The 26,844-nt window shown below is 42.1% G+C and overlaps 1 protein-coding gene across 1 annotated transcript in view; it reads right to left on the reverse strand.

Moving 5' to 3' along the window:
• The window catches only part of PCLO (piccolo presynaptic cytomatrix protein), a 539,688-nt gene that overhangs the window by 162,093 nt on the left and 350,751 nt on the right, over nucleotides 1-26,844 (reverse strand). The window contains exon 10 of the mRNA XM_074984167.1: nucleotides 21,661-21,786. Within this exon, the coding sequence (XP_074840268.1) occupies nucleotides 21,661-21,786 (126 nt within the window). The remainder of the gene's footprint in view (nucleotides 1-21,660; nucleotides 21,787-26,844) is intronic.

Below are 26,844 nucleotides of genomic sequence, written 5' to 3' on the forward strand. Positions count from 1 at the left end.
ACCATTGCATGTTTGCAGGAAGAATGGAAGAGTCTCTCAGAATGAAATGCTGTTTATTTTGTTAAGGAGTGGCATGATTCTCTTTCAGAAGCTAGGAATGGCATGTGTTGATTCACAAGTCTTGTGTCAAAGTGTTGAGAACTTCTTGATAAGAATTCTGGGAATGCAAGCGGGCTCTTGATTGGTGAGTTGCTGGATGTTTGTGGCATCTAGATGGTCCATGCTGTTCAAAAAGATTTCCTGAATGTGCATGAATGTGAAGAAGGGTGACAACTCTTCACATGAGTTGGTGCTCGGCTGAGAGGCAGGTTATAACACTCAGGAGCTGCATCTACACGTGCACGCTACTTCGAAGTAGCGGCACCAACTTCGACGTTAGGCGGCGAGACGTCGAAGTCGCTAACCTCATGAGGAGATAGGAATAGCGCCCTACTTCGACGTTCAACGTCGAAGTAGGGACCGTGTAGACGATCCGCGTCCCGCAACGTCGAAATTGCTGGGTCCTCCATGGCGGCCATCAGCTGGGGGGTTGAGAGATGCTCTCTCTCCAGCCCCTGCGGGGCTCTATGGTCACCGTGGGCAGCAGCCCTTAGCCCAGGGCTTCTGGCTGCTTCTGCGGCAGCTGGGGATCTATGCTGCAGGCACAGGGTCTGCAACCAGTTGTCAGCTCTGTGTATCTTGTGTTGTTTAGTGCAACTGTGTCTGGGAGGGGCCCTTTAAGGGAGCGGCTGGCTGTTGAGTCCGCCCTGTGACCCTGTCTGCAGCTGTGTCTGGCATCCCTATTTCGATGTGTGCTACTTTGACGTGTAGACGTTCCCTCGCTGCGCCTATTTTGATGTTGGGCTGAGCAACATCGAAGTTGAACATCGACGTTGCCGGCCCTGGAGGACGTGTAGACGTTATTCATCGAAATAGACTATTTCGATGTCGCAACATCGAAATAAGCTATTTCGATGTTGGCTGCACGTGTAGACGTAGCCAGGATTAGATAAGAAACTTAGCTCTCTGGATAGCTCACTGGGGTGGGATTTGGCAGCCTCAGTGTAAGTAAGTCTTTTTAGCTCTTTCTATTATAACTAGAGGGGTCCCCTACTTTGTAACTGATCACACCATTGATACCAAAGCTAGAGCCATCATCACATCAGTAGGGCTAGCATGAATCAGAGATTAAATTTATAAGGAGAAAAATCCTCTCATCTTCATTTTATATTGTCTAAGAACAAAACTGATCTCACTGAGCTGTGGACCAATTAGCACAAATCATGAAAATGCCTCCCACGGAAGTTTGTGAGGCCATGGATACTTTTCATTCATGCAGTCTTTGGTTCACAGCCATCCCAGTCTCGATCCTAATGCCAATCCATCCCTACTGATGCAAATTCAGACAATATCTTCAGTAAGCATGACACGGACTTTTCCTATGCTTAGATGCCAAACAACCTTTATTCCATGTAAGAGTACGATCAACAAATATATGAATGATATGAAGCTGCTGGACTGATTCATTTCACCCACTCTGTGATATGATTAATTCAGCAAGCTGCCGGCTGATGTACTGATTAATATCGCCTTCAATGACTCATTTCCTTTTACTGTGTCATTTTAAAGGTTAATTTCATGGCTTTCTGTTCATCATATTATGTAGTAATGAAGAAATAAACAAACTTGCTACATACTTAGATGATTGGTCAGTGTTGCTAAATATAAATGTCACTGCACTTGGGATGATAAATACTACAAATCAAATTCTCCTCTGCAAGTAGATTCCAGCAAGTAGCAGAGGCACTCTCTGCAAGTGCATATTTTTGTTTTTTACCACCTTTCTGGGGCCAGTTTGCTCCCACCACTGGTCTCCTGTTAGTTTCTCAGCTGTTCCACCTTTTGCCTGCTGTGGTCAATTCCTCCAGCACACATTCAGTAGAGTGGAATGTGTTTCAACCACACTCCTTTCTGTCCCTGATATGCCTTAGGAATATCCAGAGAGGGGAGAACAGAGTGATATAAATTTGCATATGTGACAGTGAGGTCAAGGATATCACCCTTTGTCTTTCACAGCAGAGCCAGTCCTTTATCATGCAGGTATCTCAGCCTTCACATTATTCTTGCTAACCTTTTAAAGTTCGATAAAACTTTTTTGTGATTGAAATATATGAAAAGCTGCTGTTGTAAGTTTTGATAAATTATATATTCAGCAGTCTTCCATACAATCTTTATATCATTTCCTGAATAAAGCACTTTTAGACATAGCCAGCCTTGGGTGTCTCTACATTATCTCTAAATTAACTCTCTGCTGTTTTCACTATTCTTGTGTCCTTCTAATGGGGAGTCTTCCCATAATGTTTCCCAAGCAATGATGATACATCCATACTAACTATCATTTTATATCAAGATGTTACAGGAATTTGGAAAAAAAATTAAGAGATTACAATCCTAGGGCTATCCATGTATAAAGGGATTATTGGTTTCTATGCCTCCCAGAAGGCTCACAACTCTGCTGAATGTGTCTTTTTCATATCCCCTCACATGCCTCTGAAAATAAAAATAACAACTATAATGAGAGACACAAGGTAAAAGGTAATATATTTTATTGGACCAACTTATTGGTCTCCAGACCTGAAGACAACCTCTGTGTAGTTCAAAAGTTCGTGCCAACCACCACTGAAGACGGTTCATTAAAAGATATTACTTCACCTACCTTGTTTTTCTCATATTCTAGAAACTACAACACTGCAAACAACTATAATAGAAGGCACATGAAAGCTCCCAGATTGACTGCCCTAGAGAGGAAAATACTTTGTGTATCCACACATGAGAGAGCAGTAGTTCTGGAATATCACACAGCTCCTCTCTCTATTTTTCATCCAGAATCACCTTAAGGACTCTAGTACTATTTCCAGGTTCTGTACTTAATCAAACATGGGTAACTCCATTTGTATTGCCAACAAGAATGCTTTCCATCACAAACTACAAGTACAGTTGCCATCAGATGGATGCATGTCCACCAGGGTGGTTTCTGTGAGATGGATACCAGTCCACCAGGAAATAGATAGATAGATAGATTTGTATCTGTATCTGTATCTGGAATGAGATATTTTTGATAATAATGAATAGTATATTTCAATAAGAGTTTTCTTGTTATTAGATTAGATACAAACTACATATTAGATTACTGATTTGGATTTTTGGTGGGTAGGATTGGAAACCTTTTTTTTTCTACATGCCCAATCATCTCCTTTCTTGCTGTTATTTAAACTAGAGTAGCAATCAAGTGTTAAACTCAGTTTGCTTTCTTGGATCTATGCTGATATCACCTCCATCCTTAGCCAGTTCCCACTGACTACAATATTTTATCGTCAACTGTCAGTAGCCAAACTCCTTATGAGTCAAATATCGCCCATACAGCAGCAATTCAAGAATTGACACTAAGCATGAAATACACAAAATGATCAATATAGATTAATAAGCTGAACTAATCAAAAGAAAATGTGCAGTTGATGTTAGGTGGTCCAAATTGAAAAGCCTGAAATATAAATGTTCAAAACCAGGTTTCTCAAGTTAACCTGCTAACTCCATATTTAGACATTCAAATAAATAGCCAAAATTTTTTTGCACCTGACCTGTCACAACTGACTACTTTGGATGATTTTTTTTCCAGATTTTAAAATTGCTCAGTCTTTAGTGCATGCTCTCAGGAAACAGCAGGTTTGTTCACATTACACTTACAATAGCACTGAAATGGCCACATTGTAATTTACTCAGGTCTATATTTGACACATAACTTTCATTTGAAGAAAACAAACTGTGTTAGCATTGCTACCCGACTGTGGCAAATGTCTTCCATTTAATTGGAAATAACTTTTTTAAATTACATATTCATAATCAGCATTTGTGGCAATCATAGTTGAAGATGGTGGATTTTACACAAGTATAAGCAAGGGCAGACCTTGGCATTTAGATAAAAAGAAACCAATAAACATGGAGGGGCCTGAACATGAAGAGATCCATGGAAAAGAGGGCTAGTTATTCCCTGGATCTCAAGGAGGGAGGCTTGGATAGCTGATGGATAGACAGGCAGAAAGAAAGAAAGAAACTAGCACCAAAGACAAAATGGTGCTAGCAAGGACCTGGCAGGGGTGGGTCGACATTCTGGTCAGCTATTTGGATTGGAAATCTGAGGTCCTGGGGCTAGAGCAAAGAGGGGTTGGGATGATGAGGAAGGGTCCGCACCACCGGCTGTAGCTATCACTGGGGAAGCAGTGGAACAGTTAGACCACAGGTCTTGCCTCTGGAAAGGGGGAGCACAGACAATGCCATAGCCAGAGGGCTGTGCTATGAAAAGGATGCTGTGGTCCTTGGACTGACATGGGTACAGGCAAACAAAGCATCTTGTAACTGCCCAGCAGCTTACCCTCACAAGGTGCAACCAAAGTCTGAAAACCCTGCCATAGGACAACCTTTCAATCAATACTTCAGTGTATCACCTTTAAATGTCTTCTGTCATATATGAAATGCCATCTTAGATAAATTATTTATTTCAGCCAGAAACTGCCAGGGGTTCCATTGAGTTGAGATAAAATATAATCATCTAGCTTTTTGAATCGTGTGCTGCCCATGGAGATGGAGACCTTCCAAAAGGACCCCCCAGTTTTTGAAAGCCCCTTCTTCCTAACTGGCATTAGGAAGAAGGGGCTTTCGAAAACTTGGGGGCCCTTTCAGAAGGTCCCTGTTTCCACATGCGGCGCACGAGTCGAAAAGCCGCACTTTTGAATCGCTGCAGCTGCCATTATGCTAATGAGGTGCTGCATAGTCATGCCAGCGCCTCACTAGCATCTTTCAAACCTGCTCATTACATGCCCCTTCCGAAAGGAAGCGGCTCGTGTAGACACAGGGACTATGTCTGGTGCTTAACAAAGAAATAAAAGATGGTGCTCCTGACTAAACAGCTTGCAATTGAAGGGCTAGATCTTGCAACTGACTAAACATGGATAGATGTGCTATCCATCCAGAGTCACATTGGAGTCACCAATGTACACGTATAAATTCAGATATGTCTTGTGATTATTGCAAACTATAGATGCATAAAGGCTCAGGAATACAATGAAAATAAAAACCGGGCTCAAAGGGAAATGGAATTTCTCAGCACTTACCTTGATCTGGCCCTAATGCTTTTTATACTATGTATTCTCACCTTTGGATTTAAGAATAACTACACTAACACCAGATTTCTATAGGATTTCTGTCTCTTCTCCACCATCTACACTTTGTAAAGGCTACATCACACACAGACTTACAAAACACATCACATCATGTATCCATTATAAAGCATGTACCCCAATTCCAACTGATCTGGCCAATTATTTCAAATAAGTTTCTTAAGGTACCTTATTCTGTAGCCTTTTTAGAGTCAGTAAAACGTATTTTACACCTTCACTTTTTAGTCCCTCAACGCACTGAAAACCAGTTTCACATGTTATCTACAAAGTTTTCAAATGCTCTGCAAATAATCTAACTTGATTTTAGCCGTGTCTTACAAAATGCGGCTCTTAATGGAATTCTGATCACAGCCACAGCTCAGACCTGTCGGACAGCTCTACAATAATTTAGGAGTGGAGTCAATAGTTCATGGAAATCAGTGGAACAGCTCTCATCTATTGCTATGGGTTTTGACTCAAACCCTTGATGACTTGTAACTCAAAGGCTGTGTCTACACTTACATTCCTCTTTCGAAAGAGGCATGCAAATGAGGTAAATAAAATGCAAATGAGGCATACATTTGCATACCCAACGCATCATTTGCATATATTTTTTCAAAATAGCTCATTTCGAAAGAAGAAAACTAGTGCAGACACTGCTCTTTCAAAAATAAACCCTAGCTTCAAAAGAATCCTTCTTCTCATAAAAAAAAGGAAAAAATATTCTTTCGAAGATGGGCTTTACTTTCGAAAGAGCAATGTCAATACTGGTTTTCTTCTTTCAAAGAAGCATTTTGAAAGGACAATATGCAAATGAGGTGTCAGATATGCAAATTTATAACTCATTTGCATTTTTATTTACCTCATTTACTTGCCTCTTTCAAAAGAGGAATGGAAGTGTAGACACAGCCAAAAAGAGGATGACCAATATTCTTCCTAAGTTTTCAAGCAAACACACTTGGGTATCATTTTGTAGCAAAATCTTTCACTGTTAAAGAACTGCAGCTGATTCAAACCAGATGTGGAAAGACAGACACCAATTATTCATCCCTCTGTGGACAGCAGAAGCAGGGATTTGAACCTGGTTCTCCCCAGGTACAGGTGAGTGTCCCCACCCCCTCAGACTACAGAGTACTCTGGGGGCTCACTCACTCTACAATTTTTTGTGAAAAAAAAAAAAAAATCTAAAAGTCTCATTTGCATCCTGATGCAGAATGAAAACAATGGTAAAACCTTGAATTTTGTTCATCATATGTAATTCTTGTTTTTCGGCCAGCCCTAATAATGACCAATTATAAGTGAGATGCAACAAGTTATCATACATCAGTAATTCACAACAAATCTTCTTTTGTATAGCTAATACACTGCCTTCCAAGATGAACTATCTATGTGTAGAATTTGAAGTGGGAGTAGCTGTCCAGTTTTGAGATAACAGGCATCAAAAAAGTAAACACTAATCCACGTAAGGAATAAGGTCAATGTGATGATTTTTAACAAAAAAGTTTGCACATTTCTCCATCTAACTGTGTAGAAATATTCTCATTTACCTTGAAATAAACTTGATGATTTTCATGCCAAATGCAGCCTTCCCAGCAATAATTGCAAGGGTGATAAATAATAAGTCATGCTTGAAGCACTTTAAAGGCAATTTCTTGTGCAGTTTTCTGAACGTATTTACACGATTTATCTCCTTTAATCTGTCTTTTAATACGCTCATTTGATATACTAATTTACATAATCTCATTTTATAATTTACTGTACTGTCTGAGTATGGAATTGAAAATTTGAAAAAAATATAATTACAGCAACATAATTTTAAGAAAAAGAGCAGTCATGCCAGATCAGACTACCAGTTCATCTAGTTTAGCATTTTCTCTCGGATAGAGGCCACCATCAGATGTTTCAGAGGAAGGTGCAAGAAACCCTGAAATGGGCAATAAGGAGTAACTTGCTGATGGAAGAAGTTTCTTCCTATGCTCGCTCAAACACTGCCTTTATTTGAGACATTTTAGAAATGCCTTTGATTTTTTTCCATTTCCTAGCTCTCTGGTCTAAAGTTACCTAGGAAACATATTTGAACTGGACTCCAAATTGGTCTTTGGGAAAGATGAATCTCAGAAATGAGATGAATCTCACCTTTCGAAAGGGGAATGCTAATGAGACATTTTGTGATATGCTAATGAGGTGCTCCAATGAATATGCAGTGACGCATTAGCATAATGGCAGCTGCAGCACTTCAAGGGAGCCACTTCTGATCGTGCACAGCTCGTCTATATGGGGTCCTTTTTCAAAGGACCCTGCACACTTCAAAATCCCCTTATACCTATAACCAAATAGGAATAAGGGGATTTTGAAGTGTGCAGGGTTCTTTCGAAAAGGACCCCATGTAGATGAGCTGCGTGCAATCGAAAGTGGCACTCTTGAAGTGCCACAGCCACAATTATGCTAATGAGGCACTCCATATTCATTGCAGTGCCTCAGCAGCATAACCTGGAGTGTCTCACTAGCATCCCCCTTTTGAAAGCGGGGTGCAAGTGTAGACCCAGCCTTTATCTGAAATTCATCTTTCCCAAAGACCAATTTGGATAAATAATCAAATAGTAATAAGGTGATTCTGAAGTGTGCATGGTCGTTTTGAAAAGAACCCCATGTAGACGAGCCACGTGCAACCAAAAGAGGCACTTTCAAAGAGCTGCAGCTGCCCTTATGCTAATGAGGCACTGCATATTCATTGCAGTGCCTCACTAGCATATCCAAAAGTGTCTTATTAGCATTCCCCTTTTGAAAGGGGGGGTGCTAGTGCAGACCCAGCAAACTGTTCTACGAGTCACACAAATACATGATTTGCTGCTTCACAGCCTACTAATATTAACAGTTTGTATTACACGCTGTAACTGGGAGTGCTACTGAAAGCAAATGATGTTACTTCAGTTTCATAGTTAATTTAAAATTTTAAAAGCTTTTGGAGAAAATGATTATGTCCATAACCCAGAAGTTATTAAAATATGTTCCTGCCCTATTTTATTTATCATTAGAAAAATACTAAGGTGATTTTAATGTAGATTTTTCCTCTTTCTCTGAAGCAAAAAATCTTTGTTTTACAGTGGCTGTGTCTACACATGCCCCAAACTTAGAAATGGCCATGCAAATGGCCATTTCGAAGTTTACTAATGAAGCGCTGAAATACATATTCAGCGCTTCATTAGCATGCGGGCGGCAGCCGTGCTTCAAAATTGACGCTCCTTGCTGCCGCGCGGTGCGTCCAGACGGGACTCCTTTTCGAAAGGACGCCGCCTACTTCGAAGTCCCCTTATTCCCATGAGCTCATGGGAATAAGGGGACTTCGAAGTAGGCAGCATCCTTTCGAAAAGGAGTCCCGTCTGGACGCGCCGCGTGGCTGCAAGGAGCGTCAATTTCGAAGCACGGCTGCCGCCCGCATGCTAATGAAGCGCTGAATATGTATTTCAGCGCTTCATTAGTAAACTTCGAAATGGCCATTTGCATGGCCATTTTGTAAGTTTGGGGCATGTGTAGACACAGCCAGTGACTCCAGAATGATCCCGCTTCTTCTTTCTCTTTCATGTGCGTATCAATATGGAAAATATCATCAAGCAACATGAAACAGATATAATAGGGTAAATTTGCTGCATGAAAGCATTTGAATGAATAAAGTCAATGAAATCTGTGTGGCTAGATCCCTGTTGTTGAGGCTTAGTTTTGCCAAGTCTTGCCTGAGTGTATCTTGCCAGTGCTATGTTGTCACATAGCATGCAAAGCTAGGATCTCCAAATAACCTGTGGGAGTTGGGTACTCAATTCCCTTTGAAATTAAATGCTATTTGGACACCTAATTCCCTCAGGCAGATATGGAAATCCAAGCCTTAGAAATTATAGCAGGGGTCAGCAAGCTTTCTGAGGCAGAATGCCGAAATTTAACCTTTTGAATTCTATGTACAAGTCCTACTTACAACAGCTTCATTAATACATAAATTAAGAAGCAGAGTTTACCATTTAGGTGGTGGTTGGTAGCATTAGCTGGTCTTCTGTTAATCCACAGATGGCATAGCTTTGAGCAAGCTCCTGGATGCCTGGGGAAGGAACAAGCTTGTACTTCACATGCTGATCAAAATCAGCTTGTGTGCCACTCTCGGAACCCATGCTGGGGGTTGCTGACCCCTGGAGTAGGAGAAGGTGGTAGAGAAAACTGGGACTGGTTAGGCAAAGAGACTGAGGCTGCATCTACACTATGAGATAAATTCAAATTTAAGGCAGTTAGTTCGATATTACCACATGACCCTCTTCGTTCTAAACACCATTAGCTTGATTTAGGGTGCACTAATCTCGAGATTACAAAACTGCAGATACTTGATGGGTGTAGCATCAAGCTTGAATTCAGAAGTTCGATTAAAGGTCAGTCTGGAAGCACCATGTCTTAAAAGCAAATTTATTAGCCACCAGAGGTGTCCTGCATGTAACCCACTATGCCCCTCTGAGTGCTCCATTCTGGCTGGTGCTCTCCAGTAACAGGAAGACCATGAATTTCCAAGAGGGAGCAGCGAGCCTTTAGCTGTGGGCTCATGTTAGTATGAGAGCCTGAGAAATGTCTTTCTTTCTTCGCTATTAGCACTGTGAACGCATCTACCCATTCAAATAGCCTTGCAGGGGTTCATGGCTCTGTCTGTACATTTTTTTTTCTGTGCTGCCTGGTGCCAGTCCATGCCCCCCATACCACATGTCAACAAGGCTGTGGTGGGGGTCATGCTTGCATAATACACCTAGAAACTTATTCTCAGAGGTGTTGATTTGTGTGCAAACCCCCTTCCCTTCCCCAAAAGGCACAGTGCAGTCTGGGTCTTTCCCACGCTCAGCCACATCCCATTGGTAGCCCCCAACCCAATAAAAGGATGTGTCTGCCATTTGCTGCTGACCATGCTGCCAGTTGTGCATTTAGGGCTCCAAGGGCAGGAAGTCTCCCCTGGCAGCTAAGATATTGGGGGCTTTGTTGCTGCTGTGGAGATTGGCTAAGATAGTGGGGCTTTGCTGCTTCTGTGGGGAAGAACCACTTCAACTGGTCCCCAGCTGAACCCACCTTTCCCCTTATCAGGGCTTGCTGCCACCGGGGAAAAGTCTCCGCTAGAGGCTAAGATATTTGGGGTTTTGCTGCTGCTGTGGGGAAGGACCACTTCAACTGGACCCCCACTGAACCCCCCCCCACTTTGCCCACACTGGAGCTTGCTGCCACCAGGGAAAAGTATACCCCAGCGGCTATGGCACATGGAATTTTGCCGCTGCCATGGGGAAGGACCACTTTAACTAACCCCCCGCTGAACTCCTCTTTGCCCATAATGGGGCTTGCTGCTGCCAGGGGGAAGTCTCATGACCTGGGGGGGGGCTGATTCCCCATGAAGGGATCATGTCAACTGGGCCCTCAGTGCTTGCCCCCCCCACCCCCGAAAACATGAGCAGCCCCTCCCCCATCAATGAGATTTGGGGCTTCCACCATCACCTTATTAAACCTACAGTGACATTCTTTCCATGCTGTTCTTTTTTGTTCCAATGATCCCAGTTGAGAACACGATTGATGCACAGAAGCCTTACAAAGACTCTCCCCAGCTGAAATGTGATGAGGGGGGAAACCAAAAATTCTTTTCTCCTACACTTTTCTATCCTCTTTCTTCTCAGTTTAAAATACAGGGCAGGCCGCTCTATTATTTTCAGGGATCACACGCATGAAATGATCGGAGACAGGCCACTCAATAGACAGCCAGTTGAGAGCACGGTTACTGCATCCGTGTCAGCAACATCTGTATAGTGAGTCGGGGAACCAAAAATTCTTTTTTCCTACATGTTTCCATCCTCTTTCTTCTCACTTTAAAATACAGTCCAGGCCTGCGCATTATTTTCAGGGATCACATGCAGTGATGGGGCTGGTATACTCAGTGGATGGCCAGTTGAGAACACAGTTGTCGCACAGAAGCCTTATAGTGAGCCGGAAAGCCAAAGACTCTCCCCAGTACCAACACAATGAAAGTGGAAATCAAAAATTCTTTTTTTCCTGCACTTTTCTATCCTCTTTCTTCTCGCCATGTATTATTTTCAGGGGTCCACATGCATGCAGTGATGGGAAGTGGGACCCGTTGATGGTCAGCTGAGAATACAGTTGCTGCACCCGTGTTGGCAATGTAATGCAAGGGGAAACCAATAATTCTTTTTTCCTAGACTCTTCTGTCCTCTTTCTTCTAACTTTAAGGGTCCCTGCATTATTTCCAGGGATCGGCACATTTTCAGGGACCGGGAGGGGAATGAGGAAAATACAATGTGGGAAGATGATGTTAAGACCAGCAAGCATACCCAGAATGCTATGGGCATGAGGGAACTGTGGGATAGCTTCCCACAATGCACTACTGCAATGGTCTATGTTAGCCAATTTGAGTGTGGAAGCAACGACTTGACTTTGTGTGGAGCATGTGGGAAGTGAGGATGGTCAAATTCAAAATTATAAATTCCAGAATTAGAAAATCAATATAAATCCAAATTTATCTCATATGGTAGACACAACCTGAGATTACTACAGGACAAGCCCAAGAGAGAAACCAACAGAACACCACCAGCCATCACCTACAGTCCTCAGCTAAAACCTCTACAGCGCATCATCAGGGATTTACAACCCATCCTGGACAATGATCCCCCACTTTCACATGCCTTGGGACGCAGACCAGTCCTTGCCCACAGACAACCTGCCAACCTGAAGCAAATCCTAACCAGCAACTATACACCGCACCACAGTCACTCTAACTCAGGGACCCATCCATGCAACAAACCTCGTTGCCAGCTCTGCCCACATATCTACACCAGCAACACCATTACAGGACCTAACCAGATCAGCCACACCATCGTGGGTTCATTCAGCTGCACATCTACCAATATAATTTATGCCATCATGTGCCAGCAATGCCCCTCTGCTATATACATTGGACAAACTGGACAGTCTCTATGTAAAAGAATAAATGCACACAAATCAGATATCAGAAATGGCAATATACAAAAACCCGTAGGAGAGCACTTCAATCTCCCAGGCCACACAGTAGCAAACTTAAAAGTATCTATCCTACAGCAAAGAAATTTCAGGACCAGACTCCAAAGACAAATTTCTGAGCTACAATTCATCTGCAAATTCGACGCCCTCAGCTCTGGCTTAAACAAAGACTGAGAATGGCTGGCTAAATACAGAAGCAGCTTCCCCTCCCTTGGTGTTCACACCTCCAGATCAACTGCTGGTAGTAAGACTCACCCTTGCTGACTGAGCTAATCTTGTTATCCCCAGCCTCGCTCTGGCTTATTTATACCTGGCCCTGCAGATTTCCAAGACCAGCATCTGATGAAGTGAGCCTGTGCTCACGAAAGCTCATGCTCAAAACTTTTCTGTTAGTCTATAAGGTGCCACAGGACCCTTCGTTGCTGTTACAGATCTAGACTAACACGGCTACCCCTCCGAAACCTGAGATTAAAAATACTGCTTGGGAGAAACCGGAAGGGGTAGACTAGGACTTGCTGGGAAAGAGACTGTATCTCTGATGATCTAAATTATTTTATATGATGTCTTTGAGATATGCTCCACTTCAGTCAGAAGTTATTGGGTTATATGCAGGAAGACAGGCTGAGTGAAATTCTGTCTTATGTTGTGCAGGAGGTCAGATTACATGGTTTTAAAGGTCCCTTCTGGGCCTGAAATATATTAATCTTCATTATACTAATCTCCCCACTCCATATGTCTTCCCCTTCCTCAGTCTCTCAGCTATAAAACACCTTAGGATCAAATGTGGGAAAAGTCCTCAAGGGAGCCTGGAAATGCCACAAGTCTCCACTCGACGAGTAGTATTTGAATTAATTCTTTTGGTGTCACAGACAAAGTAAAAGAAGGTGCAACTCCTGCTGCCTCTGTGAATCAGCAGATCCTTGCTGTTCCACATTGCCCCCACTTCCTCATTATTCTCCCACTGGTATGGCTGTTTCACAGTGTAGGAGAACTGCAATTAGGAGTTAATACTACCTGAGACAGACTGACCAGTAATAAATATATTTTAAAAACTCCTTAAAAAGCCCAGATACATCAATTTGTCATGTATTTAAAGTAGGTTTACATAAAAATCTGTGAAGCAAAGAAAATTTTTGTTCTTTGTTTTAACTACACTAAGACTATCAAACAGATTGTGGGTTCTTGCAGGTACTGCTTCCCAATGATTTCCACATCACAGACGTGCAGTTTGTAAATCTGTTTTCTTTTTTTTTCTAAATACTCTCACTGTAAGCTCGGCATGGGATCTGAAAGTTGAGCTGAGTTCTTCCATTCTCATGCACATTCCTGAGTTACATGAGCCCAAATTAGCTCCTTATGTATCCCTGTGCTCCGGGCGGGGGGGGGGGGGGGGCGTGTCTTCAGCTAGGTTGGACAGGTCTGTTTGACTGGCACTGTGCTAATAATCCACATACAAGAAATAATAGAATCCAGCTCACTCTCAGCTAGTCATGTTGGCTGTAAACTGGTGAAAGGTGTAAAGCGGAAAAACTATATTGTTATCTTCTGAAGTTGGGACATAACGACCCACCTTTCCACCTCCCCCCCACACACAAAGGCCGTGTCTACACTAGCCCCAAACTTTGAAATGGCTACGCAAATGGCCATTTCAAAGTTTACTAATGAAGCACTGAAATGCATATTCAGCGCTTCATTAGCATGTGGGCGGCCGCGGCACTTCGAAATTGACGCGCCTCGCCGCTGCGCGGCTCATCCCAACAGGGCTCCTTTTCGAAAGGACCCCGCCTACTTCGAAGTCCCCTTATTCCCATGAGCTCATCAGCGCTTCATTAGTAAACTTCGAAATGGCCATTTGCGTGGCCATTTTGAAGTTTGGGGCTAGTGTAGACGTAGCCATAATCACTCATTGTTAGGAAGAACAGAAGGTCAGAATAATAGTCTGAAAGGAGAATCTAATATGTGAGATAGTGGGACAATTGCCTAAACAGCAATTTACAGCTGATATGTGAGGACCGCTTTTGGCACTTTTGGATTAAGTTATTTCCAAAGGGCTTTAGAGCAACACTTCAAACACAACTATAGAAATCTCTGCTAGCTGGACTTGCTTTAATAAAATCAGTTTCTTCTGGAATTGATAAACCTGTGCCTGCATCCTAGGGACCTTTTGAGAGTGGACTCCACCTTTTTACACATGACTGAGCATGCACATCATTATGAATCAATAGGACTAATGCTTAGAGGCCAGGGTAAAGTTCATCATTTTCTTCTTGTACAGTCATGCATTAAACTACTCAAACAACAAAATGGTAGAACTGGTTCAAATCAAGTAAGTGATTTAAATGTTTGCCTATAACATGAATTCAAACTTGTCTGCGAAAGTATGCTTTTTTTTTTATTCCTGTGATAGTCATCTTATAGCTCACTTACTACCTCCAGCTTTCTGGAAGAAGTATAATAATCTACTTATTTTTTTAAGGATTCTTCCTCGCTGGGAACCAGGAAATCTGTTCTCATTTTACTGTTTTGCAACCACCTGTGTCCTTCATTTGCACTTTCTGCAGTTTTTCAAATATGTGGCAGCACCTCCTCTACAGTGTATTCTACTTCAATGCTCAGGAAACACTGGACCAAATTAAGAAGCCAGGCTCACTGCATGAATCAGGAATGGGGATGGGAAGGAGGAAAAGGCGAATGGCTTTCTGCTCTGGTTCTGTGGTGCAGTCTATAATCTTATTTGTCTACTGTGCCCCATTCTCCCAGGAACACCCCAACAAGTCCTCTTTGACAAGATCTGCTATAGACTAGATGGAAACTGATTCTCACTACAGGTATGCTATGAATCTTCAATGCATTTAAGCAGAGATATGGGCTATGTTCAAAAATGTAATTAATATGACCTCATTGTCCTGAATTTGGTCAGCAAAAGTAAATATCCCGTTTCTTGTTACAGCACATAACAGACCCTCTGTCTTCTCAGAACTGTTTTACAGAGTGGGTTTTGTTTTTTTTTTTGACATACAGGTCATATTCTCTATGCTGTATTGTCACTGGGCCAAATTCATCTCCTACGTAAAGAGGGCTACAATAGTGCACACATGATGATTTGTAATGTTATACATGTTTAACTGCAGGACATTTTCTAGCTTTTTGCATAGTCTATTTCCTCACACTTTACATATGTGTACACCACTGTCTTCCTGACTTTCACTTCCAAACCTTCACTCTCTCTGGAGGACACTAGGTGGAGTTATCCAATATTTTGAGATCACATATTATTTGGTGTTTACATATGAGTTGTTCATTTTGGGGTTTTTAGACATTTACCATTTAAAGAAAAAAAGCAGGAGGGTTTTTTTGTTTGTTTTGTTGTGTTTTGTTTTGTTTTTTAAACTTTGCAAATATCTCATTGGGAGCCACAAAGAAGCCCTTAAAGTGCTGAATGTGGCTCCAGAGATGCAGGTTGCAGACCCTGGTCTAGTGTAAGTACCTACTACTTTAGGTTACCTGAGTACGTTATAACACCTTGTTTTCACATGTTTATAACTTTTGCCACATTGTAGTCATTTCTGCGGAAAATTTCCACAAGTGTCTGTCACATGCCGAATTATTTTGAAATTTTTCATTTGAAATTCTTTGGTCATTTCCAAGAGTTACACCAAATAAATGCTGATTTGCTCATGTTCAAAAATTCCATTAACTGTGAGCATTGGTAGTGACATCATACTTTGGAGAACATTTGGAAGAGACAAAGGGAGGGAATAAGGGGGTGTTTTTTGCCATTCCTGTGAAAATACACCCAATCCCGATGAAGTTATAAATCTCTGAAAAATAAAGACTTGAATTAATCTTTGAATAATCTTTGAATAATAAATATGTTTGCACATGAACAGTAAAACTTTCTAGAGCTTTGCAGCTAAATCCTTTGAATTCCCGAAAGATTCTGTCTTCACTAAGCATGCTCCATTCACGGGCTGCACTGAAGTTTTCCTACAGCTGCAGCTCTGGGCTGCTGCGGGCCAGGACAGTGCACTGCAACAGACAGCAAAGAGAGTCTCTTCTTAGTTTCTGTGCTCCTAGCCATTTGCAGGACCCTGGCAGCATAGAAGAGGAAGCTCTCTCTAATCGAACATTGAAAGGTCAAGTGCTAGACCTTGTGGGTGCTCTGGAATGAGCAGCTGGAGACTGGGGGCTGGCAATGGCAGTGGGAGGGAAATTTTGGAATGGGCGGGGGAGAGAATGGAATATGGAGCTGAGGGAAAGACTGCAATAAAGAGCCACAAGGGAAATGAGAACTGGGTAGGCAAGAAGGTTTGGACTAGGATGGGGTCAGCAACCTTTCCGAGTCAGAATGCCAAAATTTGACCTTTTGACCTCTATGTATGTTCCGAGTGCTGGTGATACTTTATAAAGTCACTAAGGCTGTGTCTACACTTGCCCCCTTCTTCCCAGGGGCCATGGTAATCAGCCTGAGCAGAGGAGACTAATGAAGTGCTGCAATGAACATGCAGCACCTCATTAGGCTAATTCCTCCTGCGGCAACTTCCAAGCGTCAAACTTTGAAGTGCTGGCATGCCGTGTAGCTGCAGGCACTATGAAGTGCCCATGCTGCTTCAAGTGCCTTTATTCCCAAAGTACAGACATAGCCTAAGAGTCCTATTTACAACAGCTTCATTAATAAATAAATTAAGAGGCAGAGCTTTACCGTTTAGCTGGTGATTGGTTGCATTAGCTGGTCGCGTGTTAATCCACAGGATGGCATGGCTTTCAGCAAGCTCCTGGCTGAATGGGAGAGAAAGGGCGGGGCTGAATTGCTGCCTCACGTTCCAATGAAAATCAGCTCACATGCCACTCTTGGCACCATGCCAGGTGTTGCTGACCCCCTGGACTGAGAGAAGGTGGTGGAAAAACTGGTATGGGTTAGGCACAGAGATAATCTAACAATGCTATTTGGAAGAAACTGGAAGGGGTAGACTTGGACTTACTGGGCAGGAGACTGTATCTGTGATGCAAAGTTTGGGGAAGAAAACTGGGACTGGCTAAGTAGGGAGAATGGCCTTGGAGAAGGAGATGGTCATTGGGAACCCGCCAATCTGCAGCAGTTTGGAAGGGATGGGGCAGAATGGAACAAGCCTGTGCCCCCTCAAGTACAAAGGCTGCTCCAAAACCTGGAATTGAACCCACATGTCCTAAGTCTCCTCTCCTTTTAGCAACCATATGTGAAAACCTCTGGCAAAATGCCCCAGCAGCCTCTAGTGCTGGTACACACAGAGGAGGACTACATGGTAATGTTGTCAGCTATTTAGCTCAAATGGCAGAGGTCTGTGCAATGGAAAAGCTGCAATCTGGCTCTTGACCCATGTGAATGTTAGTATAATATTATAAGATGAAATTTCTGGGGCATGGGTTAGTGTGCTTTTCTAAAACCTGGAGAAATTGCACACACATGGTAAAACTGCATTAAAAGAGCATCACCAAGAGATCAATAGTTAGTTAATGCCAGAATTAATTAATTTTGCATTTGTTTGCTTATGTATTATGATGAAGTCTTTAATTACATGACCATATATCAGGCTTTTTTTATTGATCTCCTGCCTCATTCAGTGCACAGAAAAGACTGTCTCTGGAGATGAATCTCAGCTATGAAGTGAAGGGGGCTGTTGCCTGAAGGATCATTACCTCATAGATGCAGAAGAGGGAAAGGGTGCCGTGAATGAGGTAGGATTTCCAGGATGGAAAAGGATGGTCTCATGGTTAAGGCAGTTGAAGCTGACCTGGAGAACTGGATTCCACCTCCGGCTCTTTCACGGAGTGTGACATATAATGCCTGCACATTCACTTAAATAAGTCTTTTCAGAGCTGTGTGTTCCTAATTTTCTGGGACCTGACTTGTGACTATAGGGTGTGATTCACAGAAGTTCTGAGCACTCACACCTGCCTGTGAAGTCAATTAAAATTGTTCTTTGAAAATATGAAGCACTTCAAAATGCTATGCACTCAGAAAACTTCCTAGGTATCTCAAACTAGCTACCCAAAATTAGGGAACACTGTAGATTGAAATCTCTGATTCTTAGTTCCCTGCCTGTAAAATGCAGATAATGGTATCCTGTCACAACAGGGGTGCTTTAAAAAAAATTAATTAATGTTCGTGAAGTGTTCAGACACAGTGATGAGCACTGCAGGAAAGCAGAAAAGCCCATGAGGACATTAATTATTCTTTCTCCATTGCAGAGTTTGAATACTTCATTGTAAACAAAGCCTAAGATCACACACTGCTCAGTGAGGTCAAAACAAAATATTGAATTCATTAACTGAGCATTGCCTGTTGTATGCACTGAGTGAAACTGGGGTCCCATGAAATAAATAGTATGGGATCATATAAAAAATGTATGAAACACATATGGATAGGCAAACCTTGTTCTGGCATATCCTATCTTCTGAATGCTCGACTGCAAACTTATTATCATTTTATGCTATATATCTATTTAGCACACACACACTCACAAATTGTAATTGTTATTGTAAATAGTGTGACTGATCATTTTCTCTCCTTTTTATAATTAAAACATTCATTAAGTACTATGTGCACCTTGCCGTGAAAAACAGGTGGAAGAGTACTGCACTGTCTCTAGCAACAAGAAAGTGAGTTCAGAAATGCATCTATCACACTGTGACAGTATTTGCAGCTGATGGCTCAGTGGAATCAGCTTTCTATTTCCAGTTTCTGTGACACCAATGAATGATGAATCAGAGCTATTTTGGAACTCCTGGAGCAATTCAAGATGAGAGAATCCAGAAAGATTGGCATTTCCTAATCGCTTGCAGCAGATACCCCTAACAACCTTAATGGATCAAAACCACATACAAGCAAGATGCATTGTAATATTATTGACCTGTGCATGTATTCATCACGTCCACTAAAAGGAATTTCAGGCATGTTCCAGTGCTTTCAGTTTCTTGCAGTACAAAAGATAATGGAAACATTGGTCTTTGTGATCAGTACAGGCCACATTCTTGGAAAGACTAGTGAGTCATGATTTCTGTTCCTGATGACATCTGTATATGCTTAATTGATGACTATGGAGTATGTATAATAATAGGCAGCCATGAATCATTACAGCATCAAAGCAAATCATGATTGCTACACAAATGGTTGGCTGATCAAAGAACATTAATGTTTACAAATAACCATATGTGTAGGATATAAACCTGCCTTCTCATATGTGATGTGACAGAGTGACTGAAATCATATAAGACTACGAGACTTATTACAAATCAAATACACATTAGCAGATTCAGAAGTTCAGAAAACAAAATCAGGATTAGCCACATGTCCACTAGAAACACAATAGCAGTGGATGCAAATATTCTTTGCAGATGAACACTAACTATTTAAAAACAAGATAAAAGTCACTTGACAGTCATGGTAAGACTGAGAATTATTTATTTTTATCAAGTGATGACTAATGGGAAGTGTGTCATGTGTGTGGCTAAACTGTAGCAGAATGCTAATTGTTGACCCTGATAGGGAATAGCTTACAGAACAGCAATGAAACTCTACCTCAGTGCTGTTTCAGAGCTTCTGTTCTAGTCTCAGTTATAGTGACACAACAGCAGTGTAAATCATTGATTTTGAGGGAGTTATTTCAGAGTTATGCTGGTCCAGAAATGAGCTATGAAGGTCCATTTAAAATGTGTCTGTTCAGATGATGGAGAGGGAAAAGGAAGAGACAAATATGTCATTGACTTGTTCATCTAACCATTGCAGTGACACACAGTGGTAATGACAGTGGAATCCAGATGACCAGTCACTCAGTTTGACGCTGTCTGCTGGATATAGTAAATTCACATTTTTTCCTAACACAGCTGACAATGTCAGTGAATGCTATGCCAGGAGCTATTTTAGAACTCTATTCCAAAAGCAAGAGACACCAGGAGGCTAGTTTGCTGCTCGGCAGAGTCACTAGATTAAGTGCACCTCCTCGTTCCCAAAACATTCCATATTGTGGGCAACACTGCATTGCTGCCTCCTATTTATCCTCTGGATTGCCATGCAGTTAAGGGAATGCATACTCTAGTGACATCAAGACCAAGCTTTTCATGGCTGGTAAGTGTAAATATTTGTGGACAAACACGAATAGAGGTAGGGCCAGATACCGTAATAGTTATTCAGGCTTGGGGTCCATCTACTCAGCTGCACCGTTTGGATGAAAGGGTTTGAACAGCAGCACACATCAAAGTATAGCACAATTGCCAGTGGTCCCTCTAATCTCATCAATCCATTTACAGAAACATTTTTTTACACACCAATGCATGCGGAAGCAGTAGAAACCAAAAACCTAGCTGTGGGCACTCTGCTAATCTAATCAGCATGAATCTCTCCTGAGTGGCTGCACAAGCACACAGCTTACAGTGAATCCTTACTATAACTCCCCTGTATGGATGCTATGGATATGAAGAAAGAAGATCCTATTTCATAAAGCTCCTAGTTCATATTAACGGAATCCTCTTCAACCAGTAGTCTGCTCTGTAGATATACACCATATTCCATGACTAAGCCATTGAATGCAAAGGGACCACATGCTGTGTCAGGCACAAACTCAGTATATCAATAGCAGTATTTCACCCGTAGCAAAACGAAAGAGAACATTAAGCAAGTTCCTCATTAACCTTTAAGCTGACTTTAAAAATAGAACCTTTTCTTCATTTACAGCCTACAAAATATTATCAACCAAGAAAATAACAAGCATTTATGAACCAACAGGTACAACAACAAATCAGGATTATATTATATTGTTTATTCCTAGAGTATATTGAGCTGATTCTTTTTGTAAATACATTCTCTGCTCAGTTTATTATGTTTGCAAAATTATTGTGAAGCAGTTATGATTCCTGCAGATATATTTATTGTTCATGTACCAAAAAGTGTATGTGAATAAATTTCTACCTATTGAGAAAGGAGAACATTAAGAAGGGCTCACTTAGGCCATTCAGTCTTCTTTATTTGTGGTCCTGTTTCTGTGCTGAATGATTGATTTTATTTGATTTTATTTTAAACTGGGGAACAACAAATGATGATGACTTAACTAAACATGGAATTCAGACAAATATTTGCAAATACTATTTTGAACTATATTGATATACAGAGTGTACTGGGATAGATGTGGATGTCACAACTCGACTCCATCATATAAATTCTCCACCAGTGTAGAAGCCATTAAAGGACCTTTCACCAGGATCTGATCTTTGAACAGTCCAAATGGTGGTTTAAGTCTCATTAGAGAGGCCCTCAGATTTAAAACTGGGAATTGTAATTGACTCCCTGAAGATTTCAACCCTACTGTGTGGTGCTCTGGAGAAAGAATGAATGTAGCCCATAAACCCAAGGAACAGACTGTTTCTTCACTGCCAGTTTTTGATGACACCTTTATCTTACCTTCCATCAGCTTCCCTGTCTGCTCTGCACTGCCCCCAGGGAGGATCTTGGCAATGTAGGCTCCAATTTCTCCACTGTTCCCCGGAATTTCTTTCCCGCCTACAACTCGGATTCCCAGTCCATTGCCTGCAAGCAAAGAAAGAAACAACTCGGTGTGGGCAGAGATGGCAATATGGGATATTAGTCTGGAGAGAAGCAAGGACAGAAGACTCATCTCAGGCTACATTTAGAAAGAAAGAGAGAAAGAAAACAAACAGCAGCTTCTGAACTTGTGTGTGGAGATTAATTTCACTGTGAAAACCACACTGCCTATGCCAATAGATAATTCCCCTCATGGAAAGGGAACAGGGGCCTGCTGAATTCACTAATGGAGAGGTCTCCTGACTCCCCAGGACCTGGAGATATGCAGAGAAGGGCACCATCATCTCTGCAGAAGTGAAAGCTATCTGCATGGATGTCTCCTGCCTCACTGAATACCCTTTCCATAGCAACATGGTTAAGTCACTGTGTTGCTTCCAAAAAATATTAGAGTATTATGAAAAAGTTCCTCAGAGGGAATTGCTGTATCACCAAAGCCACATGCTCAACCTTTGCCATAACACTTTACTTCAAAATTGTTTATTAGAATGGCAGAGGAATTTATAACCATTCGTAATTAGATGCAGCAAATGCAGGAGTACCTTGATTGCTTAGTTTTATTACGTATCTATTACAAATAATTTAGAGGAATATTTGATACCAGAGTTTTCAGGAGTTTGTGAAAAGAGAGATAAAGAGAGAACCATGGACTGAAAATATATTCAGTCTTTGGAAGGTACTTTTACTTTTCTTACACATTTGCTTTTACGTCAAAGATATGATCAGAATGTCAGACAGCTACTGTTGACTTTGATGATGGTATTCAACAGAATTTGGTGGGCAGTGGTTTTCCTGTCAAATGAGTTTTTAAGATATTGAATATTTTTCTTATCCCAAAATAGGATGTAAAATCAAAATCTTAAAAAAAGCTTAACTAATTACCCAAGAGAAAAATAATCAGATTGGGTCAATCAAAACCTTATAATTATTTCAATATGTTTCAATGTTCTCCTTTTAAAAAAGTTAAATTCATTTGAATTTTGAAACAAAACAGCTTTTCAAACTGTTACATGAAACTTTTTCTTTCAGAAATATTAAAATATGGTATTTGACTATTTTTTCCCTTTTTTATTTTCCAGTTAGGGATGTTCTGATCTTTTACCAGACAGTTTCAGTTTTGATAAATCTGCATTTTCTGACCAAATAAACATTTCAATCTATGATAATTAATTCACATAAAAATAGGAATTGTCAAGTAGATTGATGAATCTCTGCATCTAATGTTAAAATAATACTTGCTCACTTAAAAATTATGAAGTTGAACACTGTGGAATAGAATTGGATTATCTTCAGTAAGTAATCATCAAATTATCATTTTCAGATAGTTGATACCGATTTTAACAACAATTTTTTAAAAAAATTAAGCCATAAAATTAAATCATGCATACCCAACTCCTCCTACATTATTTATATTTAAAACTATTTCCAATATGATCTTCATAAAATTTGCCTTTGAAGAAACAATATCATAAATGAGATAATTCAGACTTTTATCTAGGAGCATAAAGACTAATTCTTCTACCCTTGTTATAACTGCTAAAGTCATTACATTTCAATTTATGAATTAATAACTCAGCCCCTGCTGGGCAATTAGAGCCATTAGCTATGTAAAACCTATAGCTCAAAATCATTGCCAAGCCATAACCTTTCATAAGCATGTGTTCTGTGAGACTGCTGCCGATGCTCTGAGCAATCTGGTTTTTGTCATAAAGGCTGCTATGTAGCCAGAGAGACAACTAGAATTACTAGCTCCAATCCTCTTGGCACTGGATTTCTCCTGAAGCATCCACGTTCCTGCACACAATCCTACTCTTGCTGTTGTAACCCACGCACCTAGTGAGTGTGGTTCACGGTCCCATGTAGTGGCACTTTGGCCATCTACAGAGAGAAAGAATGAGTCTCCTCTACAGCCGCCTGGGGTCTAAAAGACTTTCAGCTCAAGCAGTTGAGGCTTTTGATCTAAGCCAGGGGCCAGCAACCTTTCTGAGGCGGAGCGCTGAAATTTGATCTTTTGACATCTGTGTACAGTCGGAGTGTTGGTGACACCTTTTAAAGTTGCTGATAGTACTACTTTTAAGACCTTCATTAATAAATTAAGATGCAGACCTTTACCTCTTAGGTGGTGGTTGGTCGTATTAGCTGGCCTTTTGTTTATCCACAGGCAGCATGGATTTGAGCAAGCCCCCCGCTGTATGGGGGAGGAGGGGCAGGACTGAGCTCCTGTCTCACATGCCAATGAAAATTGGCTCACATGCCACCCTTGGCACGTATGCCAGTGGTTGCTGACCCCTGCTCTAAGCTCTGGAGGTGCTGGATTCAGTTACATCCATCAGCAGTATATTATCTCATTGAAAATTCTGGATTAGACTCCTGGCCTGATTTCCATTAGGGCCTGGAAAGAAATTCCTACTACTTTTTTCCATCCCAGTTTGGCTATATATTCATAGAATGAGACCTGAGGAGGTCATCAAGTCCAGCCTCTTGCACAAAGTCGGGTCAACCCTAACTAAATCACCCCAACCAGGTCTTTGTCAAGCCAGGACTTAAAAACCTCTAGGAATGGAGATTCTACCACTTCTCTAGGTAACCCATTCCAGTGCTTCACCACCCTTCTAGTGAAATATTTTTTTTTCCTAAATCCTCCTTGGCTTCTCCAATTGCAACTTGAGAACATTATTCCTCCATTTGCTGCCTTTTTGTTTGGGTCTATGTCTTAATCAGGCACCTTGGGTGTTTCATTTTTTAGATTGTACCCAGATAGGTTTGTTGGGAATTTTTATCTCTAGGACATAATCGCCCCTGTGTGTCAGGGGAAACAAGCCTCTGGCTGAGGTAAAATCTATACAGGGACATGGACAAACTAAAAGCTTATAGGCTGCCATTTTGTGGCCCCACCTACGGCCATTTTGGGGCAGTTAGCTCCCCTGGTAACTTGAATCCATGAAGCTAGTATTCAAACAGAGCCCTCTGATTGGTCAAAGGGAGCGGGCTTCTGCCAGCTTCCAGAACCTTCGGCTGAGAGAGAGGACCTGATTGAGAACTATAAAACAAATCATGAATATGGAAATTACCTTATGAATAATCATGTAAAATCCCTATAAATCCAGGGCTCTCAGCCCATTCGGGGTCATTCTTGCCTTCCTGGACTGGACACTCGCCCTGAGAAGACTACAAGCAAGACCCCTGCAGCATTGTGACCAGAGCTGCGGGGAAAATCACTGTGGCAGCAGCCCTCTAGGTGGCTCTGTCAGAGCTGAATCACTGTGGCAACCCCCCCTCTGGGGGGGGCTCTGCCTCAGAGCTAAAAAATCACTGTGGCAGCCATTCCTCTGGGTGGCTTTGCCAGAGAGCTGTGACATCGCTGTGGCAGCCATCTTCTAGGTGGCCTTGCCTAAGAGCTGTACAATCACTGTGGCCTCAGGGCTGAGGCGTTGCTGCTACGCTTACGCTCCAGAGGAGGCGTTGTTTTGAGCTGCTAAAATCACTGAGCTATCTACTGCTAAGCAGTAAAGCTAAAAGAGCTTATCACTGCTGCTTCAGCTCCCTATAAGGGGAAGCAAGGAGCAGCGAAGCAGCGCTGCCAAACAAGTGCCTCTACGTACCCCAGCACCGTGCTTGCGTCTAGGAGCGGCAAGTGGGTCCTCAGGTGTACCCACCGGGTGGCGACCTGGCCCGTGGCTCCGGCCACGGGTACTGCATGCCCGGTGAGGGAAACCTAGGACCCACCAACATCATCGCCGCTCCACCTGCCACGCCAACGCATGCAAGCAGCGCCGGTGCTGGGACACTTCCTGACTACACCGGATTGGACAATTCATCGGACTCGACCAAACACCGGATTGGACACCGTCTCACAGGACACGTAATTTGATTGGGCCTACGGTATATCTGGGCCACAAACACCATATTAGGACTTACACATATTCAAGGCACTTGGTGGGCACCAGAGCCCCTCAGTGGGGAGTAGGAGATACGCGGCTCCTACTGTACAGTCTCTCGACGGGGGGAGGGTAACACCTGGGGGTCTGACCCCTCAAGGCCAGACCTGCTGAGCCCACCACACTTAAGTAAGAGTACTTGGTTAAGATCTGTTATAGTTATATGTTATTGTAGTTAAGCATCGTTTATGGTTATATCAATTTATACTATTAATAACTTGGATGTTAAACAAAGAGAAGTTCTAACAAACCTATAAAAGATTCCATGAGAAGATACCCATAACCTCTCTCCTGTTCCTTTCCCCATCCATTTTTTATTCATCCCGAGTGGGCTAAAGGTCCCGGGAAAAAGGGTGGGGTCTGGAGGTTATCTAAGGGCAAAAGGACCCGGTAGCCTCTGCCACTACCCATTTGGGCCAGGAGTAGCGCCCCGGCCCAGGTCTCCCTTCCCTCCTTCCACTTCTCCCCTTTTAAAGAATCCGTTTTCTTTTGTGGAGAAATAAATATACTACCACAGGTTCCCAGGATGGATCACACATCCATTGTTGTAAGTTAGAGTATAGTCAAAAATAGAGTTGTTGAACTGGTTTATGTGTTTGTGTTGCTGTTGTGTTTTGCTTGTTAATAAACTTGTTATCAGTCCCCTTTATACCTGTGTTGGTTCCCCCTCTCACTGACTGCGTGCCTGCCTGCTCGGGAGTGGGCGGACTTTAGGTGGAGTTCCATTGCCCTTTAGTGACTGCGTTACTCCTCCTGCTGGTGGGGGGTGGGACACCTTTCTTCCTCGAGGACCCTGGGTTCTGGCCCCGGCTCGCCCACACGTCAATTGGCTACCACATCGCTGGGGGAAACTACTGGGCGCTGTCAAGGTTGTCCTTGCCGCTAAGTCACAATTCAGTAAAGCAGTTCATTTAAGTGACCCGTACATTAAGGCTAGGTTACACTACAGTGATCTTTCAAAAGAAGCCCTTCCAGAAGATCTCTTCTGAAAGAACTTCTTTTGAAAGAGTGCATCCATGCACAAAACAGTGGATCAAAAGAGTGATCTGCTTTTTTGAAAGAGTGCATCCACAGAGCCCCTGTTCTTTCAAAAGAACAGGCCAGGGAT

The sequence above is a fragment of the Carettochelys insculpta genome, chromosome 1, assembly GCF_033958435.1.
Source record: "Carettochelys insculpta isolate YL-2023 chromosome 1, ASM3395843v1, whole genome shotgun sequence".
NCBI lineage: Eukaryota > Metazoa > Chordata > Testudines > Carettochelyidae > Carettochelys > Carettochelys insculpta.